The 19,037-nt window shown below is 52.8% G+C and overlaps 6 protein-coding genes across 6 annotated transcripts; 2 read left to right on the forward strand and 4 right to left on the reverse strand.

Annotated features, from left to right (window-relative positions):
* Nucleotides 1–196: 196 nt before the first annotated feature.
* Z519_08246 (uncharacterized protein) lies at nt 197–1,925 on the reverse strand (the record flags this gene model as incomplete). Its single annotated transcript, XM_016765974.1, has 2 exons — nt 197–1,638; nt 1,700–1,925. 2 exons carry the CDS (start codon nt 1,923–1,925, stop codon nt 197–199), a joined length of 1,668 nt encoding a protein of 555 aa, XP_016618019.1.
* Nucleotides 1,926–3,559: 1,634 nt separating this feature from the next.
* On the forward strand, nt 3,560–3,799 carry Z519_08247 (uncharacterized protein; the record flags this gene model as incomplete). Its single annotated transcript, XM_016765975.1, has 1 exon — nt 3,560–3,799. The coding sequence occupies one exon, from the start codon at nt 3,560–3,562 to the stop codon at nt 3,797–3,799; it is 240 nt and encodes a 79-aa protein (XP_016618020.1).
* An 852-nt stretch (nt 3,800–4,651) lies between these two features.
* On the reverse strand, nt 4,652–5,456 carry Z519_08248 (uncharacterized protein; the record flags this gene model as incomplete). The annotated part of the gene is made up of 2 exons (XM_016765976.1): nt 4,652–4,812; nt 4,889–5,456. The coding sequence occupies 2 exons, from the start codon at nt 5,454–5,456 to the stop codon at nt 4,652–4,654; spliced, it is 729 nt and encodes a 242-aa protein (XP_016618021.1).
* Nucleotides 5,457–5,942: 486 nt separating this feature from the next.
* On the forward strand, nt 5,943–8,287 carry Z519_08249 (uncharacterized protein; the record flags this gene model as incomplete). The annotated part of the gene is made up of 5 exons (XM_016765977.1): nt 5,943–6,071; nt 6,141–6,710; nt 6,815–6,960; nt 7,064–7,606; nt 7,771–8,287. 5 exons carry the CDS (start codon nt 5,943–5,945, stop codon nt 8,285–8,287), a joined length of 1,905 nt encoding a protein of 634 aa, XP_016618022.1.
* A 428-nt stretch (nt 8,288–8,715) lies between these two features.
* Z519_08250 (uncharacterized protein) lies at nt 8,716–9,814 on the reverse strand (the record flags this gene model as incomplete). Its single annotated transcript, XM_016765978.1, has 3 exons — nt 8,716–9,119; nt 9,426–9,687; nt 9,740–9,814. 3 exons carry the CDS (start codon nt 9,812–9,814, stop codon nt 8,716–8,718), a joined length of 741 nt encoding a protein of 246 aa, XP_016618023.1.
* Nucleotides 9,815–12,839: 3,025 nt separating this feature from the next.
* Z519_08251 (uncharacterized protein) lies at nt 12,840–13,933 on the reverse strand (the record flags this gene model as incomplete). The annotated part of the gene is made up of 3 exons (XM_016765979.1): nt 12,840–13,660; nt 13,736–13,767; nt 13,830–13,933. 3 exons carry the CDS (start codon nt 13,931–13,933, stop codon nt 12,840–12,842), a joined length of 957 nt encoding a protein of 318 aa, XP_016618024.1.
* Nucleotides 13,934–19,037: the final 5,104 nt, after the last annotated feature.

Below are 19,037 nucleotides of genomic sequence, written 5' to 3' on the forward strand. Positions count from 1 at the left end.
TGAGAGTGTCTACACAAGTCCAGCGTTCTCTTTTGCCATTAGGAAATAATGTTTGGCTCCTAGCGGTCGCGGTTGACTCCCAGGTAGGTACTTCGCTTATGAAGACAAGAGAGACGACCCACCCTCGCTGATATCTCTTTCCATCGATAGTCCGGTGTGAATGCTACATACATGCCACTACCACTTGCGGCCGTCTTCAAGATTCGGCAGCGATCTCCTGCCTCACCTTTGCACTGTGGTCAAACGGCTGCAAGCCCCCTTTCGCGGGGCCCATGATCTGGAGTCCCTCCGGACTGAATCGGCTGCCGTGCACGGGACAGTCCCAGGTCTTCTCGTCGTTGTTCCAGCACACGGTGCCCTTTAGATGCGGGCAGACCGCGCTCATACGGTGTACCTTGCCGTCTTTGTCCTTGTAGACAGCCTGCGGGTGCGCGGTTGTCGTCGAGTTCAGGACGCCTCCTTGGTCGATGCCGAGATCTTCCACGTCTTGAATGTCTGATTGTAAGAGGCGTTTGTATTGCGTATTGATCTGGACGTCGTGCTCGATCATACTGGGAAGCTTGGACGCCACGGACGCGACTCGTTTGGGATTATACACCTTGGCCCAGGGGTTGTCGATGCCCTGGATCTCATCCGCGAGGAGTCTTCCCGCCAGCACGCCGTGAGTAAGACCGTTGCCGGAGTCGCCAGTAATCACGTAGATCCGGTCATTACCCTCGTTTTTGCCAATGAATGCCATGTGGTCGACTGGCTCGAAGATCTGGCCGGACCACTTGTAGTCCACGCTGCCTGCGCTGGGGAACCGTTCTCGGGCCCAAGTTTCGAGTTCTCTGTATCGCTCGTCCCACTCATCCTCCTGGCCAACTTTGTGATCACAGCCGCCGACCACCATGTAGTCATCCTGCTCATCGCAGGCAGTCATGCGGATGTACTTGTATGGATCAGCCGAGTCGTAGATCAGACAATCTTCGACAGTTCCTTTCGGAATGCGGATTGCGATACAGTAGGTACGGTGGTACTCCATTTCGGCGATGATGCTGAGCTTCTGCAGAGGTACGCAAGTGGCTTGCACGGTGTGGCTGCATTTGACAGTATGGCCATTCAGAGTCGAGACGGTCACATTCTTCGGACCCAGGTCGACGTTCACTAAGGGTACATGGATGCCGCTTTCGGCACAGTCGACCACGCGTGTATGCGTGTAACATTCAAAGTTGGGCTGGTCCTTGAGCCACTTCAAAACTCCCACCAAGTATTTGGTAGGGTGGAAGGTTGCTTGCCGGCCAACAATGGCTCCGCCTCGTTGATCTAGTTTTCCACTCCAGCCTTTGACGGTGAGACTCTCGTCGTATCTCGCATCGAGACCGAGCTCCTTTTGCAGGGCAGACTCTTCCTTCAGGTCCGACATGTCATGGTTATGTTCCTTGGTGCCCACGGGATACTGGGAGAGATTATATGCCGGGAGCATGCGGTATTCGCAGTCTATCCCGAGCTCTTTTGAGACCTCACCAACATGCTTGAGAGCCCAGTCGTGTGATTCGGCGGCATGTTTTGCTCCGTCCGCACCGAACAGCTTCTTGATAGCCACGTAGCCGTCATCGAGATCTGATGACAAGTGACCTGATGTTCGACCGGTCTCACCTGCCACGGGCGTCAATATATGTTTTGTCGCTTCCCTAAAGGCGCATTGGAGAAGGGGTACCTGAGAGTATATCTCTTGCCTCGAGCATCACAACGTTCAATCCTCTTCTCACCAGTTGCTCCGCGGTCGAGATGCCTGAGATACCAGATCCGACGATGCAGATATCAGTCTCCAAATCCCGGTCCAGTTGAGGGAACTGAGGGCGATCTGAATATGGTTCGAGGTGGACCCAAACAGGGTCGTGGTGGCCAGAAGTCCGCATGAACTGGTTAGGATCTGAAGACATGCTGATGAGCCGGTGGGGGACCGTGACAGGACGCCGTATAAGGAGGTGAGACGAGGCAGCGAATTTCTGAGAGTGAAGAAATGGCGGCTGTGAGAGATGTTGTATGAGAGGCCTCTTCAAGACTGAAAGTGAGGCCGGACGGAGAAGGAGGAGGCCTGTAGTAAAGCCCATTCTGATTGCTGAAGACAGCTACAAGCAGAGCGTCACGCATGCCATGAGCGAGGGGAGAGTTTCACTGCATCCATTCGTCGATTGATGATGCTTTGATAGACGTCTCGTCCGTGTCATGCACTGCACGGGTCACTGTCCACTTCGGCTTCCTTTTCCAACAATCATTTTCCCCTCAACGAAGGCAATTGTCTCTAGTGTCTCTGCCAAATCCATGAGGTCACGAAGCCGGAGCTGAAGCCGCCGCTTGAGGTGCCTTGTACTTGCTTATGCTCCTTCAGGCTCATCAGTTGCTCATGTTGCTCATGGTATCATCAGCACCACCAGTACTAATGCGAATTCTCCCGTTGGGACTGTGAATGACTGCCTGACTTCATAACGACGTAATCTGCACTCCCCAGCGCAGCGTGTCCGGATACCAATCCCCGACCAGTGAATGTGGATGATGCGACTAAACCTGTATGCCCCCGAGTTCCGGATTTTCAAGGGGAAGCGCAAGAATTGCAATTATGAACCGAGCGTTGCTACGGAGTATTACTAAGAACGACTATCCTTCGAATTTGAACCCTGTTCAGTCATGTTTCTTATCGATATTGAGTAGAGGCGCATTACTTTCGCCGCGAGGCTTGACCAACTTCTCTATGCAGTGTCTCTCACCTCGCAGCCGAAGATACCAGATTGCATCAGAAATAGTCGCGAAACGCTCAAGAGCTGAGCAGCGACGAACTTACTCTAGCGTTGATGGCGCGGTAGAGATTCACGACTAAACCCTCCTGTCCAGAACACATTGCTCTAGCCTTAGATATGCTGCTGATGGGCGTCACAGCCTCGTTCTGCATTTCATGACAGCCATCGCCCGCGCCTCAGTCGAACTTGTCGATCATTGTCGCTGGCATCACCGGGTGGAGGAAATGACGCCAATCGATAAGTTGTGGTACAGTTTTTCTCGAATTGACAGAGAGTTCCGAGGCTGGACCTGGGGAGCCTAGGCCAAGGGAAGAGGGCGGCGTGACAACATCCGACCTGGCTATCCTACATATGGAGCATCCATATTCCAAAACGTCCAATATTTTGAATCCCTCTGTCGATCTTCCGAGGCTAAGACGCAGTCGAGGCATTGGCTGTCCTAGTTTCTGTACCTGCTGGATTGGAATGGTGAAACAGCCTCAACGAATCTGGAAAGATTCATCGTGAGAGGCGGAATGCTCCCCAGTCAGGTTGATATCAGGATTAGCCTGTGTGATATCGTATCAGCTCAAGACAGTCTAGCGTTGGTATTGGACCCAGCGACAAAGCTGCGAGGATAAGAAACCTGGAGGGCGTGAGAGACGTATATAAGAAGGGCAAGAAGCAGGAAAGACGAAAAGAAACGTATTCTCAATGCACTACAGTATCCCACATTCAAACTCCAGCAATACCCCAGTTGTCAGAAACCTCAACACTTTTGCACACCATCATGGCCGAAGATGCATCGAACAGAGCCAGAGGGTACAAGGCGCGAGTCGCACCGCATTGCCGAAGGCCCGGACCTCGAGAATGTGAAAAGAGCTGACTCCTTTGCAAGGACTCTCTCGAACCCCAATACCTCTGAAGAAGCCAAGCAGCACGCGCGAGAAGCCCTCGAGAATGAATTCCAAGACGCACCACATGTCAGCGATGAGGGTGGAAAGGACCCCGCGACCGTCGCCCGGGACCTGAAAGCGTAAGGACCTCTTTTTGCTTTTTGATCGGTGCTCGACTTGGCAATGGGGCGTAGACTGATTCCCTTCTTTTTACTATAGTGCAATTAACAACCCTAATGTGTCGGAGGAAGGCAAGAAGCAGGCTGGAGAAAAGCTCAAGGACCTGTATTATTATATAAGGCTGTCTTACCGATGCCTCGGTCTAGGGACCGTGTATGTACAATGGAAAACAGTTTGCCGGAACTTCCCCTGTGAAATAAAGCTTTGTCTCTTATTGACAGCCGTCACCAATCGTGCCCCGTAAAGGTTCACCCGTGTGAAAGCGTCCAGTCAATATAAGAAACTCAATAAGAAGTTGCGGAGTGGTCCAATCGGAATATTGTAATCGATCCAGACACAACGAAAGATTCTAGGCTGCACGGACCACATGTGCTGATCCGGGTCTTTGATCCAGGTTGCATCGTCCCATACTTATCCGTAAAGTGTGCTCGCTAGACGCAACTTTACCCCTTTTGTGTGCTTCTCATTCCCTATTTGAGCAAAATGTGTTGATCCTGGAGTCGCTAGGATGCTTTCCTGCAATGTACGAGGTAAAGAAACAAGGGAAACCGGGCAGCTGTTGTGGTGTTCACTGTCAATCCATATGATGTCATATCCCACGACCGTTGCTCGACCTGTTGGAGGAATAATGAATCAATGAGGGTGTTCATGGTGTGTCGGACGTGTTACTATCCATCGAGTGGATGGTTGCAATGCACATGCCCAGATTCGCCGTCATTTGATGCGCTTCCCTGGCGCTCCTCTTCGTGATTGTATACAAATAGAGCACCAGAAATGTGCAGAAGAAAGATGCCCCAATGACCCAAAGCCTAACCCTTAATGGCGCTCGTCTCGTGCCAAATCTCCCGTTGAAGTTGGCTCGTTTCTCGCCCGTCGAGCTGCAATGGTGTAAAATATGCCGCCGTCGTATACCCTGCGGATGTCTTCTTTCATCATGCGGCCATCTTCAGGCCAGAGCATGATATAGGTGGCCTGCCCTTTGATAACCGTCCATCAGTGGGTGATTCTATCAAAGTCTGTCAAGCTGGAATTCGGGACAAGGGAGGGACTTACACTCAAAGAAAGCGCCAAACCAACCGATGGGGTCTGCTATCAATCGCTGGCCCTCGAGTAACTTCCAGACTTCCCAGATACTGAGACTGTCCTTTCCATCCGCATATTTGGCGAACATGTCCTCAAATTTCTGCGGCACAAATCGGCCCTCGGTGTCATAGGTGCCAGTGTCACTGCCGTGCTTGTCCTTGTGAGTGTTAATGACGTAGATGTGGAACAGCGGGTCTGGAAGCCGGCATGGCACGGTGGGATACGAGAAGTTGGTGTGGATGATAGAGACAGCGAGTAGAGAGAGGAGGATTCCAAACCTGAGCCTGTGGAATCCCACGAGGCCGCTGTTCAGACGCTGCAATGTCCGCACGGGCGGTGTCCGTGTCGTCGGGCAGTCAGTCAGCTCAGAACCTCTCCATATGTATTTCCATAGAGTAGTTCCATCAGACGTACCGGCGTGCTCAAGCCTCAGATTGGGCCCCTGTTGGACAAACGGCTTTCTTTCTACCGTAACGGGCACCGACGAGATCGAGCTCACGAGCGGATGTTGCTCGCCAACGGGGACTTTGGTTCCCATCTTCTTCGCTTGAAGGTGATTCCCAAGTAAAGTCAGCCCGCGGTCGGCCCAAGAGAGGTGCCAGTATGCAGACCGAGGAGAAAGATTCCTGAACTAAGAGATTCGAGAAGAGCACGATCCCAGGACCAACATGCGCCTCTCGTTACTTTATAGTAGCTTGCAGATCTCGTGCTGATATATTTCTGGGCGACGAATGATCGAATGGTAGAGATACGGAAACCTCATCCCCTCGATGCTTTCGGCCAATTGACCGATGTTTTCGTCATCCATCCCATCTCTGAACGCGCTTGAGGTCATTCCAAGCCATGCGGGCAATGTGGCGAGGGTGGCCGCTCGACGAATGACTCTAGGACTCTCTTAGATATCCCTCCCCAAAGCAAAGCAGGCTCCGTCACAGCTGAGAACTTCAACTTGGTCATCATCGCGTCTCGCCCAAGATAAAACCCCCAAATGAAATTAGTCAGTCTTTGACCAGTTTCAGTTCGAATGGCCGCCATCATACCGCGAGAAATTGTACGGCTCCCAGAAACCAACCATGAAGACACGCTCCAACAGGCCTCGTCGCGGAAGAAAGTGAGTCTCGCGTGCCTGTCTTGCAGACGGCGGCGCACAAAGGTAGGCTGGAATACCACCCCTCTCATATTGGGTGTCTTCATGGTCAGGGTCTGACTGTATGTGATCGAGTGTGACGGAGGCGTGCCGTGCGCTTCCTGCCTTTCGCGGAATACCGAATGTGTCAAGGACGAATTCGACGATGGCCGGCGCAAGCTCGCAGTCAAACGGCGGCTCGAGTCTCTAGAGAAGGACCGCCATCTTCTGAACGCCCTGCTCAATGCGATCCGCACGGGAGAATCCAACCAGCTACACGCCCTGATCGGCCTAATACGAAACAACGCCGCCCGGCAGGACCTGGCCGACTTTCTCGAAAACGGGTCCGGTGGCATCAGAGGAGGAGTAGTCGACGCACTCAACCGTCGTATCGACTCATCCGCGGTACACAGACGGAGCCGCATTCGCTATGGCCGTATTCAGGATATTGTGAATCCTCCTATATTAGTCCCCGCGAGGCCGTGGACGACAGTGACCAATGATGACGACTTCGTCTCGCATCTCATGTCTCTTTGGTTTACCTGGGCTCACCCCTGGTGGCACTGGGTGGACGAAACCCTCTTTCTCGAAGCAATAAGATCGCGAGACACTTCGAGTCTGATATGCACTCCCTACTTGGTCAATATGATCCTCGCAGACGCCTGTGTCAGTCCCTAAATGCCCCCCTCCCCCACCCCCCAAGGTAACCCTTAAAAGACCTCCGACGAAAAGGAACCGACTAGCTGACTTTCTACCAACTATGTTAATAGTTACTCGATACGCTAGCGGAGGATGGCTCAGATCCTAACCACGAGATCCGGGAGTGCTTCTACAGCGAAGCCAGAAACGGCCTCGATGCCCAGGAAGGCGAGGTCTCGCTGGCAATGGTGGCAACATTGGGGGTGCAATGGACATAGTAAGTTTTCAGTCGGGGGTGGTGGCATGGCGTGGCATGGCATCATTTCCACATCCCGCAAAATCAGTCAGTTCGCTCACGCAAGTTCCATTTTCCTTTGCAGCCTCAACATAAACGGCCAGGACAAGCTGGGCAACAGCGTCCTATACCAGCAAATCTTCCTCTCCAAGCGACTGGGCAAGTGGCGGCAACGGATCGGAAGAAGTCCCAGCATGACCCAGGAGTATCTTGCCAAAATCGACCTCTGCCTTAACCAGCTCGAGTGGACGCTGTACGCGCTCAACCCGCTCATCGGCCTCGCGCTGAAGCAGGTCCGCGTGTTCGACAGGCCGACCTCCCGGCCGAAGCCTGTGTCCGATTGCAGAAATTGCACAGAAGAACAGAAGACTATCGGGTACTGGACGCCATATCCCATCCCGTACACAAGCATCGAATGGCATCCAACCTGCCACTACCTCGCATTCATCTCCCTCGCGGAAAAGGCGACCCTGGACGAGAACTTGTTTGAACAGAAGCGGAAAAACGACAGCGATGAGACCATGGACAAGTTTGTCAGTGTCTACCATGAGGTCGAGGACTGGCCGGAGCATCTCCCCGAGTGCATGAAATTGCACGGCAAAGCCATGCCTCATGTTATTGCCTTGCAGTAAGTGGGATCCTTCTCTTCACCAGCGTGATATTTTGACACCACCCTCTTTCCAACCCGAGGATTGATTCTTTCCGTCACATGCACAAGTACATCAAAGAGGAGAAAGTTGCTCGAGTGCTAATCGTTTCTCTCCTTGCGCGCTTCGACAGTGCACTGCACAGCTGGGTCAATATTACCATCTCCAAACAAACCGCCGCCCTCGACGCTGGAAAATCCAGCCAACCGTCCTTGGCGAAAACACCTCAGTCGTATAAGCAAAGCCACTGGGTGGAAGTCTGCATATCAGCATCCAAACAGATCAGCAACCTCCTCGAGCAGATTCGCCTGAATTGGGGCACCGACCATTTCCCCGTCATCATCATGCAGCCCGCCACCATCGCGGCCTTCGCTTTGCTTGAGGAACTGACCGACCGACCCGAGTCTCAAGAGGCATTCTTCAAACTCTGCATCATCCTGCGCGCCGCGAGCCGGAGGTTCCGCGTGGCCCGGGGAGTTTGGCGTCTTTTGCACCACACCGTCGAAGAGAATGGCATCGTGCTGGCCGATGAATGCCATCAGTTACTAGCCGATTTCAATGCCCGGATGGACGTGGACCCGAACGTGGCCGTCAGCATCGATAACATCGGGCTGGATTATTTGCTCGAGAAGTGGGATGATCTGGATCTTGACGGGGTATAATTTTTCGCGTCGGAATGTCGAGCCAGAACCACGCCAGCGAGTAGTAAGTGCTTCTTCTAGTGGGGACTCGTAGTAAATGTGTTTGCTAAATGGCGGACAGGCTCGTCTTGAAAGGAATTGCGTCCAAGGTTTCAGTCAGATGGCGGTGCTTGTCTATTAGCTTCGATATCTCGCAATGCCTGTCAAAAGCAACAACCTATTTTTCCCGAGAGTGAAAGAAAAAATAACCTCGGTGTCAAAGTCGTGGGATTTCCAGGCTGCTCAAAACTGACCTCTTCACAATATACTAGTAATTCTCCCCATCAAGGTCTTGACTTGTATAGTGCCCATCGCGCAAAGGTACGATTCCAGGTGTCTCGTCTGGCACAGCGATGTGAATTTGTCCGAGATATACTGGCAGGCAGCCGTGTAGTCCTTTCCGCCTGCAATCAGTGATTGCCCACATAAATCAGGACAACTCTTGGAACCGGGTAACCCTCGCACACAAGCCGGGGGCGGGCTGAGACTAGAGCGATATATTCCTTACCTGGGTGGTCTGGGAAATAGGAATCCAAAAGTGAGCGGAGTAGCTTCTCCCTAAAGAGATCGGTCTTGTTCAAGACGAGTTGGACCGAGCTATACGGAAGCCACGGCGACTTGCAGATGCTGCGGAAAAGATCGACGGCGTCCTGTAGCCGATTGGCCGAGCCGTCCTCATAGAGAGCTTGATCACACTCGGACCGAGCGAGGAAGAAGAGGACCAGGTCCACGTTGTCACAGTAGTGGGTCCATTTCTTCCTTTCTGAATACTCTCCACTGACCTCGATGACACGGATGATGGTGTGCTCGTTGGCTGTGAAGGCGTACTCAGCAACGCCCGTAGTCTCTAGGCGGGACCGGAGGATATCCTGGTCGTTGTTGAGCACGAAGCTTGGGGGGGAGGGGGCGGCGATTCCGTCAATCGGGTGAAATTGCTGCCATCAGGGTAATCAGGGTAGGTAAAGTACTTGCAAAGCCACTTCGAAGGTAATCTGTGTCCACCGAGTTAGGAATAGGCAGTGTACTATTGTGCGGAATCACACACTTGGAACTCGCTACACCGCGAAAAACAGGCCTTCACGCCCGCACCGACCCAAACAACCCTGATAGAAAGGTAGACTTCTGGAGAAAGCTCTGGGGCGGTCACCTTTTGTCTCTGAGAACATAGCCGAAGCGTGGCGGTCTGTAGTGGAATTTGCGAATGGGATGCCAAAGACGTCCACCGCCTCTAAGATGCCTTGCATCGACCGCAGAATGGTTGTGAAAATACCGCCCTTGAAGTTCAAGCGTTCGTCCACGCAATAACCTCCACCGTGGATAAGTTTCAGTTGCTTCAGCACGGTCGATTTTCCAGAGTCGCCAGCACCTCTCCAAGTCAAGATCTAAGCGTTGTCAGAGCCCGTGGATGGACCAACGTATGAGAAGGATCTTGACCTCCTTCCTCCGCGATTCTTGGTCGGATTTGAGCCGCTTCTCGACCTGAGTTTGGTCTGTTCTCTTCTTCAACATCCTCCTTCCGGAGAGAACAGCCCATACTTTCTGCAATATATCGCCTCGTGTGCAAGTGGTCTGCGAGAACAGTCGTCAGAGATGAAGAGAAATTGAAGGTAGGACGGAGGCAGTAGGACCGTGAAGGGGCTTGGTGTTGGGATTCCTTGGACATTGCGGCCTTTTTAACAGCATGTTGAGGCATCAAAGGATCATCCCAAACCCCTTGCAACGCAGCAGGTTTTCAAATAGATTTGAAAGCAGTCGTCCTTGCAAGCGGAGATTTGCAAGATGGGCTAAATCCCTGCCGTGCGTCGCAAAACGGTGTCCAATCTATCAGCGCAAGCCCTCGGCGTCGGCCCTGAAGAAGAATCCAATAAATTGCTGTCGCTTAGAATAGCAATGAACCATTACTCTTCGTTTTCAGATCTTTCGGCCCACAGGGACCCAGTAATATCTAATATCGATCTGGGTTCTCCGCAGGAGCGCAAAGTACGAGGATCCGGGGGTCAAAGTCATTGGTTGATCGTTAGGAACTAATATACCTAAGAACGGGCCAGGCTGTGTTGAATCCCGTAGGAGAAGGGGCCTGAGGGGGCCATCCACAACCCGCTCCTCCCGCCCCCAGGGCCGCTTCCGGATACCTCTTCCGCTGTCTACTCAAAGCCAAGGAGGCTAGTCCATAAGAGGTGAGTGTTGGCGAGAGGGAGTTCGGCGGATTCCGGATCGTTACGAGATCCTTTTGGCTACCATCGCATCTTAGTCGAAGCGGGGAAAGCTGATAGGTCCGGGGGATAGATCCCAGATAGGGATTTCAGCAGGTGGCTGTCTGACGAGTGTTCCTGGCGTGCGCTGAGCACCTAGAGCCCCGTGTTACAGGCATATATATATATATATAAGCCTGATATGTATGAAGACAGGTCATAATACGAAATCAGACAGGCAACATGGTGCTGGACAGTGCTGCAAGTCAAGAAGCCAAATCCCGTGACAGCCCAAGGTTCGAGGAGGGGAGAGTCCATTGGTAGCTCTAAGAGAAGAACTGCACATGCAACAAAGTGAGGTCCGAATCGTGGGCTGCTGCTCGATTCCTTGCGATAGTCTCCTGTCTTAGCGACCGTGAAGACCCCTTTCTTCGAGAGTCTGGCATATTGTGCGATGTAGCGTTTTCCAGCGGCCAATACGGACTCGGCCCCAATCCATCTGTTCGCGCCTTGGGGTCAGAGGGCAGTGCCGGGTAACGGAGGTCACAGCCGCAGGGTTCGCAAATAGCCAGTAAGGCTAAGGGAGGCACGTCTTAGGGCTGCAACAATGTCCCTCGTGATCGGAACAGTTTGCACTCTAGAGCCAGGGGAAATGGCTGTCCATAGCTGAAGGTCGTGTCCGCGGTAGCGTCTTGCGTGCAGCAGAAGTACCGTAGAGGTGAAATCGAGGATAAAGGCCGGGACGCTTCGACAAAATTGGAAAGGAAAATGCCAGCCGAAGAATTAGCCGAAAGAGAAACATCAAGCGACAGCCCTAAAGCGGCGGCTGGAGAGAAACGGCTCTGATTGGACCAGCTTGTCCTGCGTTATGCTTGATAGTCTGAATGCTATTGATCAAATCAACTTACTTGTAGTTACACATGACTGTGTCTGTCCCCATTCCGATATTTGACTGGGCGTTTATCCGAGCCCATCGCTCTCATCCCTGCGTAGTTGACGTTGACTCCCAACAGAGCGATTGACTCATGTCTCTCCTGGAGGTTTGATGGATGCTAGCTGATCTTCAAACCAAACCGCTGTTGTCCTTAGCGCTCTTCACCAGGTACGGTTCCTTTGCGTCGGGAAAAGTTGTTATTGGTTTATCGATGGAAGGGTCAAGCCTTGGGTCTGTTCTCCCTGCCGTCGCTGGGCCCGGTCGATGGCCTGGTTCGCCCAAAGGGAGACTGTCAATGTTCGGCCAGGTAAGCATACGCAGGATTGATTTGATGGACGGATCTTCGGACTTCATGCGTTGTGCTCCGTCAACGACAGAGAGATTCACCATCTGCTTCACAAGTATTTGAGGCCATTCTTTTCCTGCTGGTAGCCGCGCTTTCGCTCACGGGATCCAGTCATCTCTTAGACTGTCCCCAACCTTGTGAAAAATAGGGAGGACACTTCACTGATTCCGCCATAGGGCCATTGACATGGAAAAAAGGGCGGCCTAGTCATGGTAGATGTTGCGCAAATTTCAGCCTGGTGAGTGTTCTCCGTACCCGATTTGTAATGCCGGAGGTCGCATCTGGTTCTGTACGTAAAACCCGTCAGACCAAGATAACCCAAACGAATTTGTCTCAAAACGCGTGCAACTGCGCCTTTCGATTGCGTTTGCTCACCAACAAGGCCCTCGAAATCAGTCAGAGTGGGTTGAGGAAGATTGCTCTCGAGGGCAGCGAACTTACCTCGAAATATCCGTCTCCTCCCTTATTCTCGTCAAGTATCACTGACCGCCCGGCTCTGCAGGTACATGCCACCGCCGTCCAGAACTGCGCAACTGGATTTAAAATCTCCACAAGCCTACAGGCGGTGTCTCAAAGACTCCCTTCAATCCTCCTCGCAGTGAATGCGACGCGATTGCACCCGCAACACGAAGCCTTCGAGATGTGTTCCACCAGCCGAGAGCCAGATCCGATGTTGCGCCATTAGGATCACGAAGGTCATCCTTTTCTTTCCAATTGTTATACATAATGGGTAGACAAGAGTTGTACAGTATGGACTTGGACAAGTTCAAGGGAATTGAAATGGCGGCCTGCGCCAGTTTTCAACACGGAAATGGAGGGTGGGCTGGTCCTGGCAAAGTATTGCGCAGTGAACTTGCAACTCGGAAACGACTCGCTTCTGCCCGTCAAGACATCGAACTAACTTGTAGGCGATGGTGTCCCCTTAATATATCCCAACTCTGAATGTACCGTGTCCCAACCTGCCGTTGACCTTGAATTGCTGCCGTGAGGCAAAACCGACTTTTCAGGTCTGGTGCCTGTCGAGAAACAAGCGAGAAATTTCAAACCACTCGTCTCAGCTCATCAGTCGTAGCCCGGAAGAATCGGGACTCCTCTTTGGCGCCGCCAAAAGTTGGCTCTTTGACCCCATTCCGAGGTGAGAAGCCAACCACCCCAGCGTTCCAGAACGCTCGCAGAAAATTCCCACGAGAATTCATTGAGCCAATCTTCTCCCCATACAATCATCTGCCCCGTATCTTCAATGTCGCATGCTATGGTGCATGCCTCTGTTAAAAATGTATTGGCATTCGCCGGACCGATTGCGATCAGCCGGTCTCTGAGACTGGGAGAAGGGATCATGTCTATATAAGCATGATGTGGTGTGGATAGTTGAAGCTGGGAAGGTTTCAAAGAACTTGGCAGGGATGGTTCCAGCGCTGCTAGGGTGGCCAGATGCGTCTGCGGGTTAGAGATGACGGGAATTTCGAGAAGTGGTGAGAACATTTGATGAAGTGATCGACGGATTTCGCGGATGTTGTTGGGTACGACAACAACGAGGGTGCTGGGGTCGCTGCTGGCGCTCGATAAAGGCGTCGTGGCCGGTTGAGGCACGGAAACTGGCACAGCGCCCGGGACGTAGGAAGGAGCCCCTGAAACTGCACCCAGGTAGCCACCAGGCGCAGCTCCATACGCCATATACCCAGAAGGAGAGCCTCTGACTTCACCAGGGCTCATCGTCGGTCCTGGTGAACTGGCTTGCGACCCGTAAGCGGCCTTCAAGGATTCATTCTCTTGAACGAGTGCTTGGTTCTCGCGGCGAAGTCGTTCAACTTCTTCGACCTGAATACTGTTCAGTTCGCGCTGGGCAGCTTCGAGTTTGCTCAAGTGTTCCTTGCGCCTTTGGCCTGGTGGGAAAGTTAGTGCCTGGTTCCGAGGCAAATTTGCGAGGGCCGTTCCGCGGGAGGCGCAGAGCTACTTACGGAAAACTCGCTGGGCGTTGCGATTGTATTCTCTGATGCGGAATCAGTGGAAACCCCCGAGAGGAAGGAATCAGATCAATGCGTGTCGACGCACCTCTTCTTTGCTGCCTTGCTTGCTTCACTGCCCGACTCCGACATGGCGACAATTTGGATGATTTCACTGTTGGTCTGATGGATGATCTCTGTGGCGACCGACATCATTCAAGTACCTTTGACCGGCTCTCGCACTGACGTGGATTTATGCCAGCCCGACCAGTACGTAAGGCCAGGCGCAAAGGGGAGGATCCGCAGAAGCAAAGCGTGGCCGCCTGGGAGATGTCCTCCAGTCAGAAGTTGAGGACAAAAAGCTGAGACGCTCAGAGCCCTTGGAGATTGTAACGCCAGGTATGGAGGAAGCGATATGTCCAGAATTAAAAGGAGATGAAATGATCCGAATCAGACGAGTGTTGCCAGTCTGATTGGGCAGCCGCAAGGATCGGGAGCAGAATAGCGCAACGGCCAACCTACGAATAGTCAAGTTGATTTGAATATTGCTAAACGGCGGTCATAGACGAGTCGGGATCTGAGGATCTTGTTCGAATCATGAGTCTGGCGGACACTTCCCTATATCTGTGGAGATACACTGCCCTGAGGGCCTAGCAGATTGACACAAATAGTCTACCAAACCTTGGGTATGGTGAGTGTTCACAATGGGGACCCGCCTTGCCCGTTCCTGGAGACCAGTGAGGACTGTGTCCCGCGAGCCAAATGGAAACTGTAGTCAGCCACAGCCTTTTTGGTAGGGTTTGGTTCGCCTACCGTTGGCCGAAGTGGACGGGACCCAACGCAGTCGGCATTCGCACAAAGGGACAACAAACAGCGACCAGGGATCCCAGGATGGCAGTCGAATGCTCATTCGAGTCTCGGCAAGACGTACCTGGTCCAGCTTGGGAATGAGGCACGCAGGGGGATATGGTGAAGCCATTGGAACGGGAGGGTACAATGACCGAAGTCTGTGGACCAGGTGTGCAAGGGTTTCTCGCCTAGGAACTCATCCTTGGTCCGAAGCCTGTGCAGGCTTCCCATAGGGGGACGTCAGACGCGAGATCGCCGCAGTCCGCAGGCCGGGGCCGCCGTTCGGCAGAGTGCGGGCTGCTACAAGAGGTAAGACTAGAAAATGGTGGATTCGGTATCCAGTCACACCTCAGTTGGCTGTCGAGAAGGGTCAGCGAAGGCGCCACGCAACTGGCAACCCCGGGAAAGAAGGGATCTCAGATTTGACAGGCAGGGGAGGCTGAGACGGGCATAGTCTCAGAGGCTGTTGCAGGGCCATGCTCCCATATTGAAGGATTTTAAGTGCGAGCTTCGTTTCCTCACCCACTAGTCGCGCAGTTTAGTCCTGAGATTGGCTCCCAACCAAGCCAATCAAGCCATAGACCCCATGACGAGTTGTAGGTGGGCCTTTTGTTGTTTTTCAGCCGCGGGAGGCTCCCAGAACTTCCACTGCAGACACGAGCAGCCAGACAGAAGCCATGCCAGGAGAAGCATATCCGACGAGAGTTTGGGGGAAAATTGCCACGCGGTCCAGCTTGCATTGCAGCGCTGGGCACCGTTAGCTAGTTGTACGGAGTATGGGCTGACCTATTCAGCTGCAATGGTATGGTATGGTGTCCCGTCAATGTACCCCAAAGCCCCAAGCACCCACAAGGATCAATGGTATGACGACAGCTGCAGGAGCAGTAGAGCACCATATTTTTTTTTGGCAATGCCCCCTGCGGCTATCGTACCGCACGCCGCACTGTCGTCTGAGCATTAAACTCGGGTTGACACAGCATCCCATGCCCCACCTAGGGCTTTGGGGGACGTGTTCTCCGCATAGTTAAAGCCGTAAGCGAACATCTTTCTCGGCTCGTCAGGTTGCTGGGGCTGCCAGTGTGCCCAAACCCCTGGAGGAAGGAGGAGGAGGAGGAGGAGGAGGAAGAGGAGGAGGATGACTGGGTGAACCCCCTTGCAAGACTGTATTTGGTGATGTTGCCGACCAAGACTAGACTCGCTGGAAACGGCAGGATTTCGCTTACATCAATAGATTGATATCGACTTCACTGGAATAGGGCGATCGAAATCAATTGCCTCTGACAGAGACTTGGAGCCGAAGCTGATGTTTCCATTATCCATGACAGCGGGAGAGGAGAGTCGATCCAACACAGAACCTGTAGCTACGTCGCAGGTTAGCTTCTCCGCCCTAGCCGTACAATAGAAGTTGGATACAGGCAGGTACATAGTTGACTGGGTGCCTCACCAGCCTGGTAGCCTGTGCAGGCCTGCGCTGCCATTCTCTATTGCTCTCCCAACTGGGCATGCTTCTATTTGAGGCACCGGCAGCATGATGCAAAGCTGTTGCGCAGTAGACAGGGGGTGCAAAGAGGTGCGAGGGGACCACTAAGGGACTAGGAATTGCAGGAGAGGCATCCAAATGGTTGGTTGCAATATGCATTCCATCATGGCTGGTGGTTTCTGGTGGTACAAAACCGAAAATGCAGGAAAGGAAGAGGCGTGGGCTTGGTGAGCCCCATACGAGCAGAAAGGACCGGCTGCCTGTCGTGCCACGACGGGATGCAGCCCCAAGTAGGCTGTGGCAGCCGAATATCAAAAAATTTTCTGGACTTGGGTGTTCACGATAATCCCACTGGCCTTACTCAGAAGCACTCTTGGGTGCTAATGCTAACCCCCACCCGGCGACTTTGGGCATCTGCTGCAATACCTAGAGGTGACAATGGGCGGATTCAGGCTGGCGGTGGTGCCTGGCTGCGATGCACGCCCTCCGGCCTAATGTGGAGGAGCCTGAGGCCCTAAAAGCGCAGAAAGAAAAGTGAAGCGAATCACAGCAAAAAGGCCCTGGCAGCACCAGCCACCAAAAGAGGTCTCGACCGGGCGAGAAACTCCTTGAACCCCCGGGCAGACCCAGTAAAACCTTGTCATAGAGTTCATCTTCCTGCAAGCCACCTGCACGCCCCAAATGCATGCCGACCAAGTTGGCGCAGCGCATGTCGAGCTACTGTACAATTTTTTTTTTTCACCTTCCAAACGAAAAAAAAAATTTGCAACAGACACATGAGCACATGGAAACACATGAGACAACAGGTCGGATCAACTATGTGGCCTTTGAATTCCAAGCGATTCCTGGAGGATCCTCAGCCGCACCCGGTCGCTCACGCACACAATTGCTCCAGTACAAACCGAACATGCACACAAGGAGGCATCAGATGCACACTATCCACCCGCAGGTAAGTCACAAGGAGTGCACCGGGTGTGAATCATCAACAACGCTTCATTTACGAGGTACACTGTGTAGCTAGGTACCTACGAGGTACCCAGTGCTCCATCCTCACGCCTTATGTGCCCTTTACTTCAACCCCTCTCGATTCCTTGACAAGGTGCCCCCCCGGGCCTTTTCCGCCTACCAAAAAGACCAGAACAGAGCCCCATCCAAAGCTCAATACAGCCAGCCAGGTTGTTGTCGGGCAGTGCAACTGGGTTTTGCAAACAACATCCCCCGCCAGCAGCTTTGGCGTTTCTAAGTTGCAGTCTGTTGCCGGTGTTTTTTTTCCCTGTTCACCGCCGCTTCTTACTCCTAACTAGATATTGTCCAAGCTACAGCGACCTTGCCTACGATGCCGCTTGTGCTATGTACCACGGAAGATGCCGAAAGCCTGGACATCGGAGATCGGGATGCAGAATTGGAGCAGCCTATCCTGTGTAGTGATGAGTTGGAAGAGACAGACTGATTAGCGGCTTTGACCATACCTCTTTGGACCCATGGTATCATCATACCGCCTCGCCTACGCCTCCATTTCATCGTTCAAGCGAGCTGGCCCGGCTGCCCGTCGCTCAGCTCTGATGTCTTTTTTAGCATGCCCGGCTGGTGCCTCTCTGCTGGGTTATTGGGTCGAGCCTTCAGCCTTTTCGGCCTGTAAACGGTCCAAGAAGGGGTTGGTAGAAACTGCAAAGCAAGCCTTATTGTTATAACAAGTATATGGTGTATGTCATGGGGCCGGGGACTTCTGCTGTGTCCTACTCGGTACAGGGCCTGGGGCTCAAGTTTGCCACATCATTTCCTAGAGGTGCGCTGTGCCTGGAGACCAAAGGGCTCCCAACCCATGAGCAGGAAAGAGCTTCAAGCTCCTGCGTTTCCAAGCCACATCTTGGACTGGGTGCCTGGCGAAATTGCTAAATGTGGGACTCGATTGGGTGACTCTTCAATCTCTACAGGTGTCGTCAACATCACTGATCTGAATTAGCCCGTCGTGGGAACATGTCGGTCGCGTCGAACACAACAAGGCCGATCTTCCTTCCATAATGATGGGGGTAGCTCCCAGCAACAGCACCAAGGGGGGTTTCTCCTCGATATCATGCCTGCGCCATTCAATTTCTGGGGCTAATTCAGATCGAGCTCGTCAGTGTCGATCTTTTCCTAGAAGTTCCAGGAGCTGACCCTCGCTTAAGTGATCGTCTTCCCTAATTCTGCCATTCCTGCACCTCAAGACGCCCAGCAGTGGCCGCAGCAGCGACCTATTTCCCTTTGCCGCATCTGGAGACAACAAAGAGAGCAAATGTCCTTCTGGAAAGACCACGGTGTATCCTTCTTCACCAGACACAATTTTAGACTATGTACGTGAGATGTCAGATTCAGTTTAGTGCCAGTGGAAAGCACCATAGTCTCGTCTGCACTGGACAGATGTCGATCTTGACACCAACCATCCGTTAAGCGATGCATCATTGACTCCAAGACTCCTGAACGTACCCCTTTCGAGTCATCGACCCAGGATTGGAGAAAATTCTCCGGCCGTCCCCGCCATTTGCGTTTCCCTTGTTACCTGAGCTGCGAATTGCGTGCTGTCTCGGCTGATGACCGACATGTTCAAGCCATCAAAGCCACACTAAGCCTCAACTTTCAGAACCAATCAAAGACTCCAGCCCAAGAGCTTCCCATCAGCCCTGTTCGGACTCCCCGTCGTGACTCCTAAAACACTCTGCGGATTTGATATGCGATCTTGGAATTGTTGTATGTAAACCACAGCCTCCCCCAGTTTTCGACAATCTGAGCTGACCATATCTGGTCGACAGCATGTATTGTGACGCAACCGGTGAGACCGAAGTCCAATACCTGTCCTGTGTGACTGAAAATATCCATCACTGGACCCGGCGAGCTGGACACGGTTGGGTACCCAATTCACTTCATTGCCTTATTGCAAGCACCCCTCTCTCCAACCTTAATGGCGCTTGCAAGTCATCCAGGCGGAGCGGCAAAAGAAACGGCTCTGCA

The sequence above is a fragment of the Cladophialophora bantiana genome, assembly GCF_000835475.1.
Source record: "Cladophialophora bantiana CBS 173.52 unplaced genomic scaffold supercont1.12, whole genome shotgun sequence".
NCBI classification, from domain to species: Eukaryota; Fungi; Ascomycota; class Eurotiomycetes; order Chaetothyriales; family Herpotrichiellaceae; genus Cladophialophora; species Cladophialophora bantiana.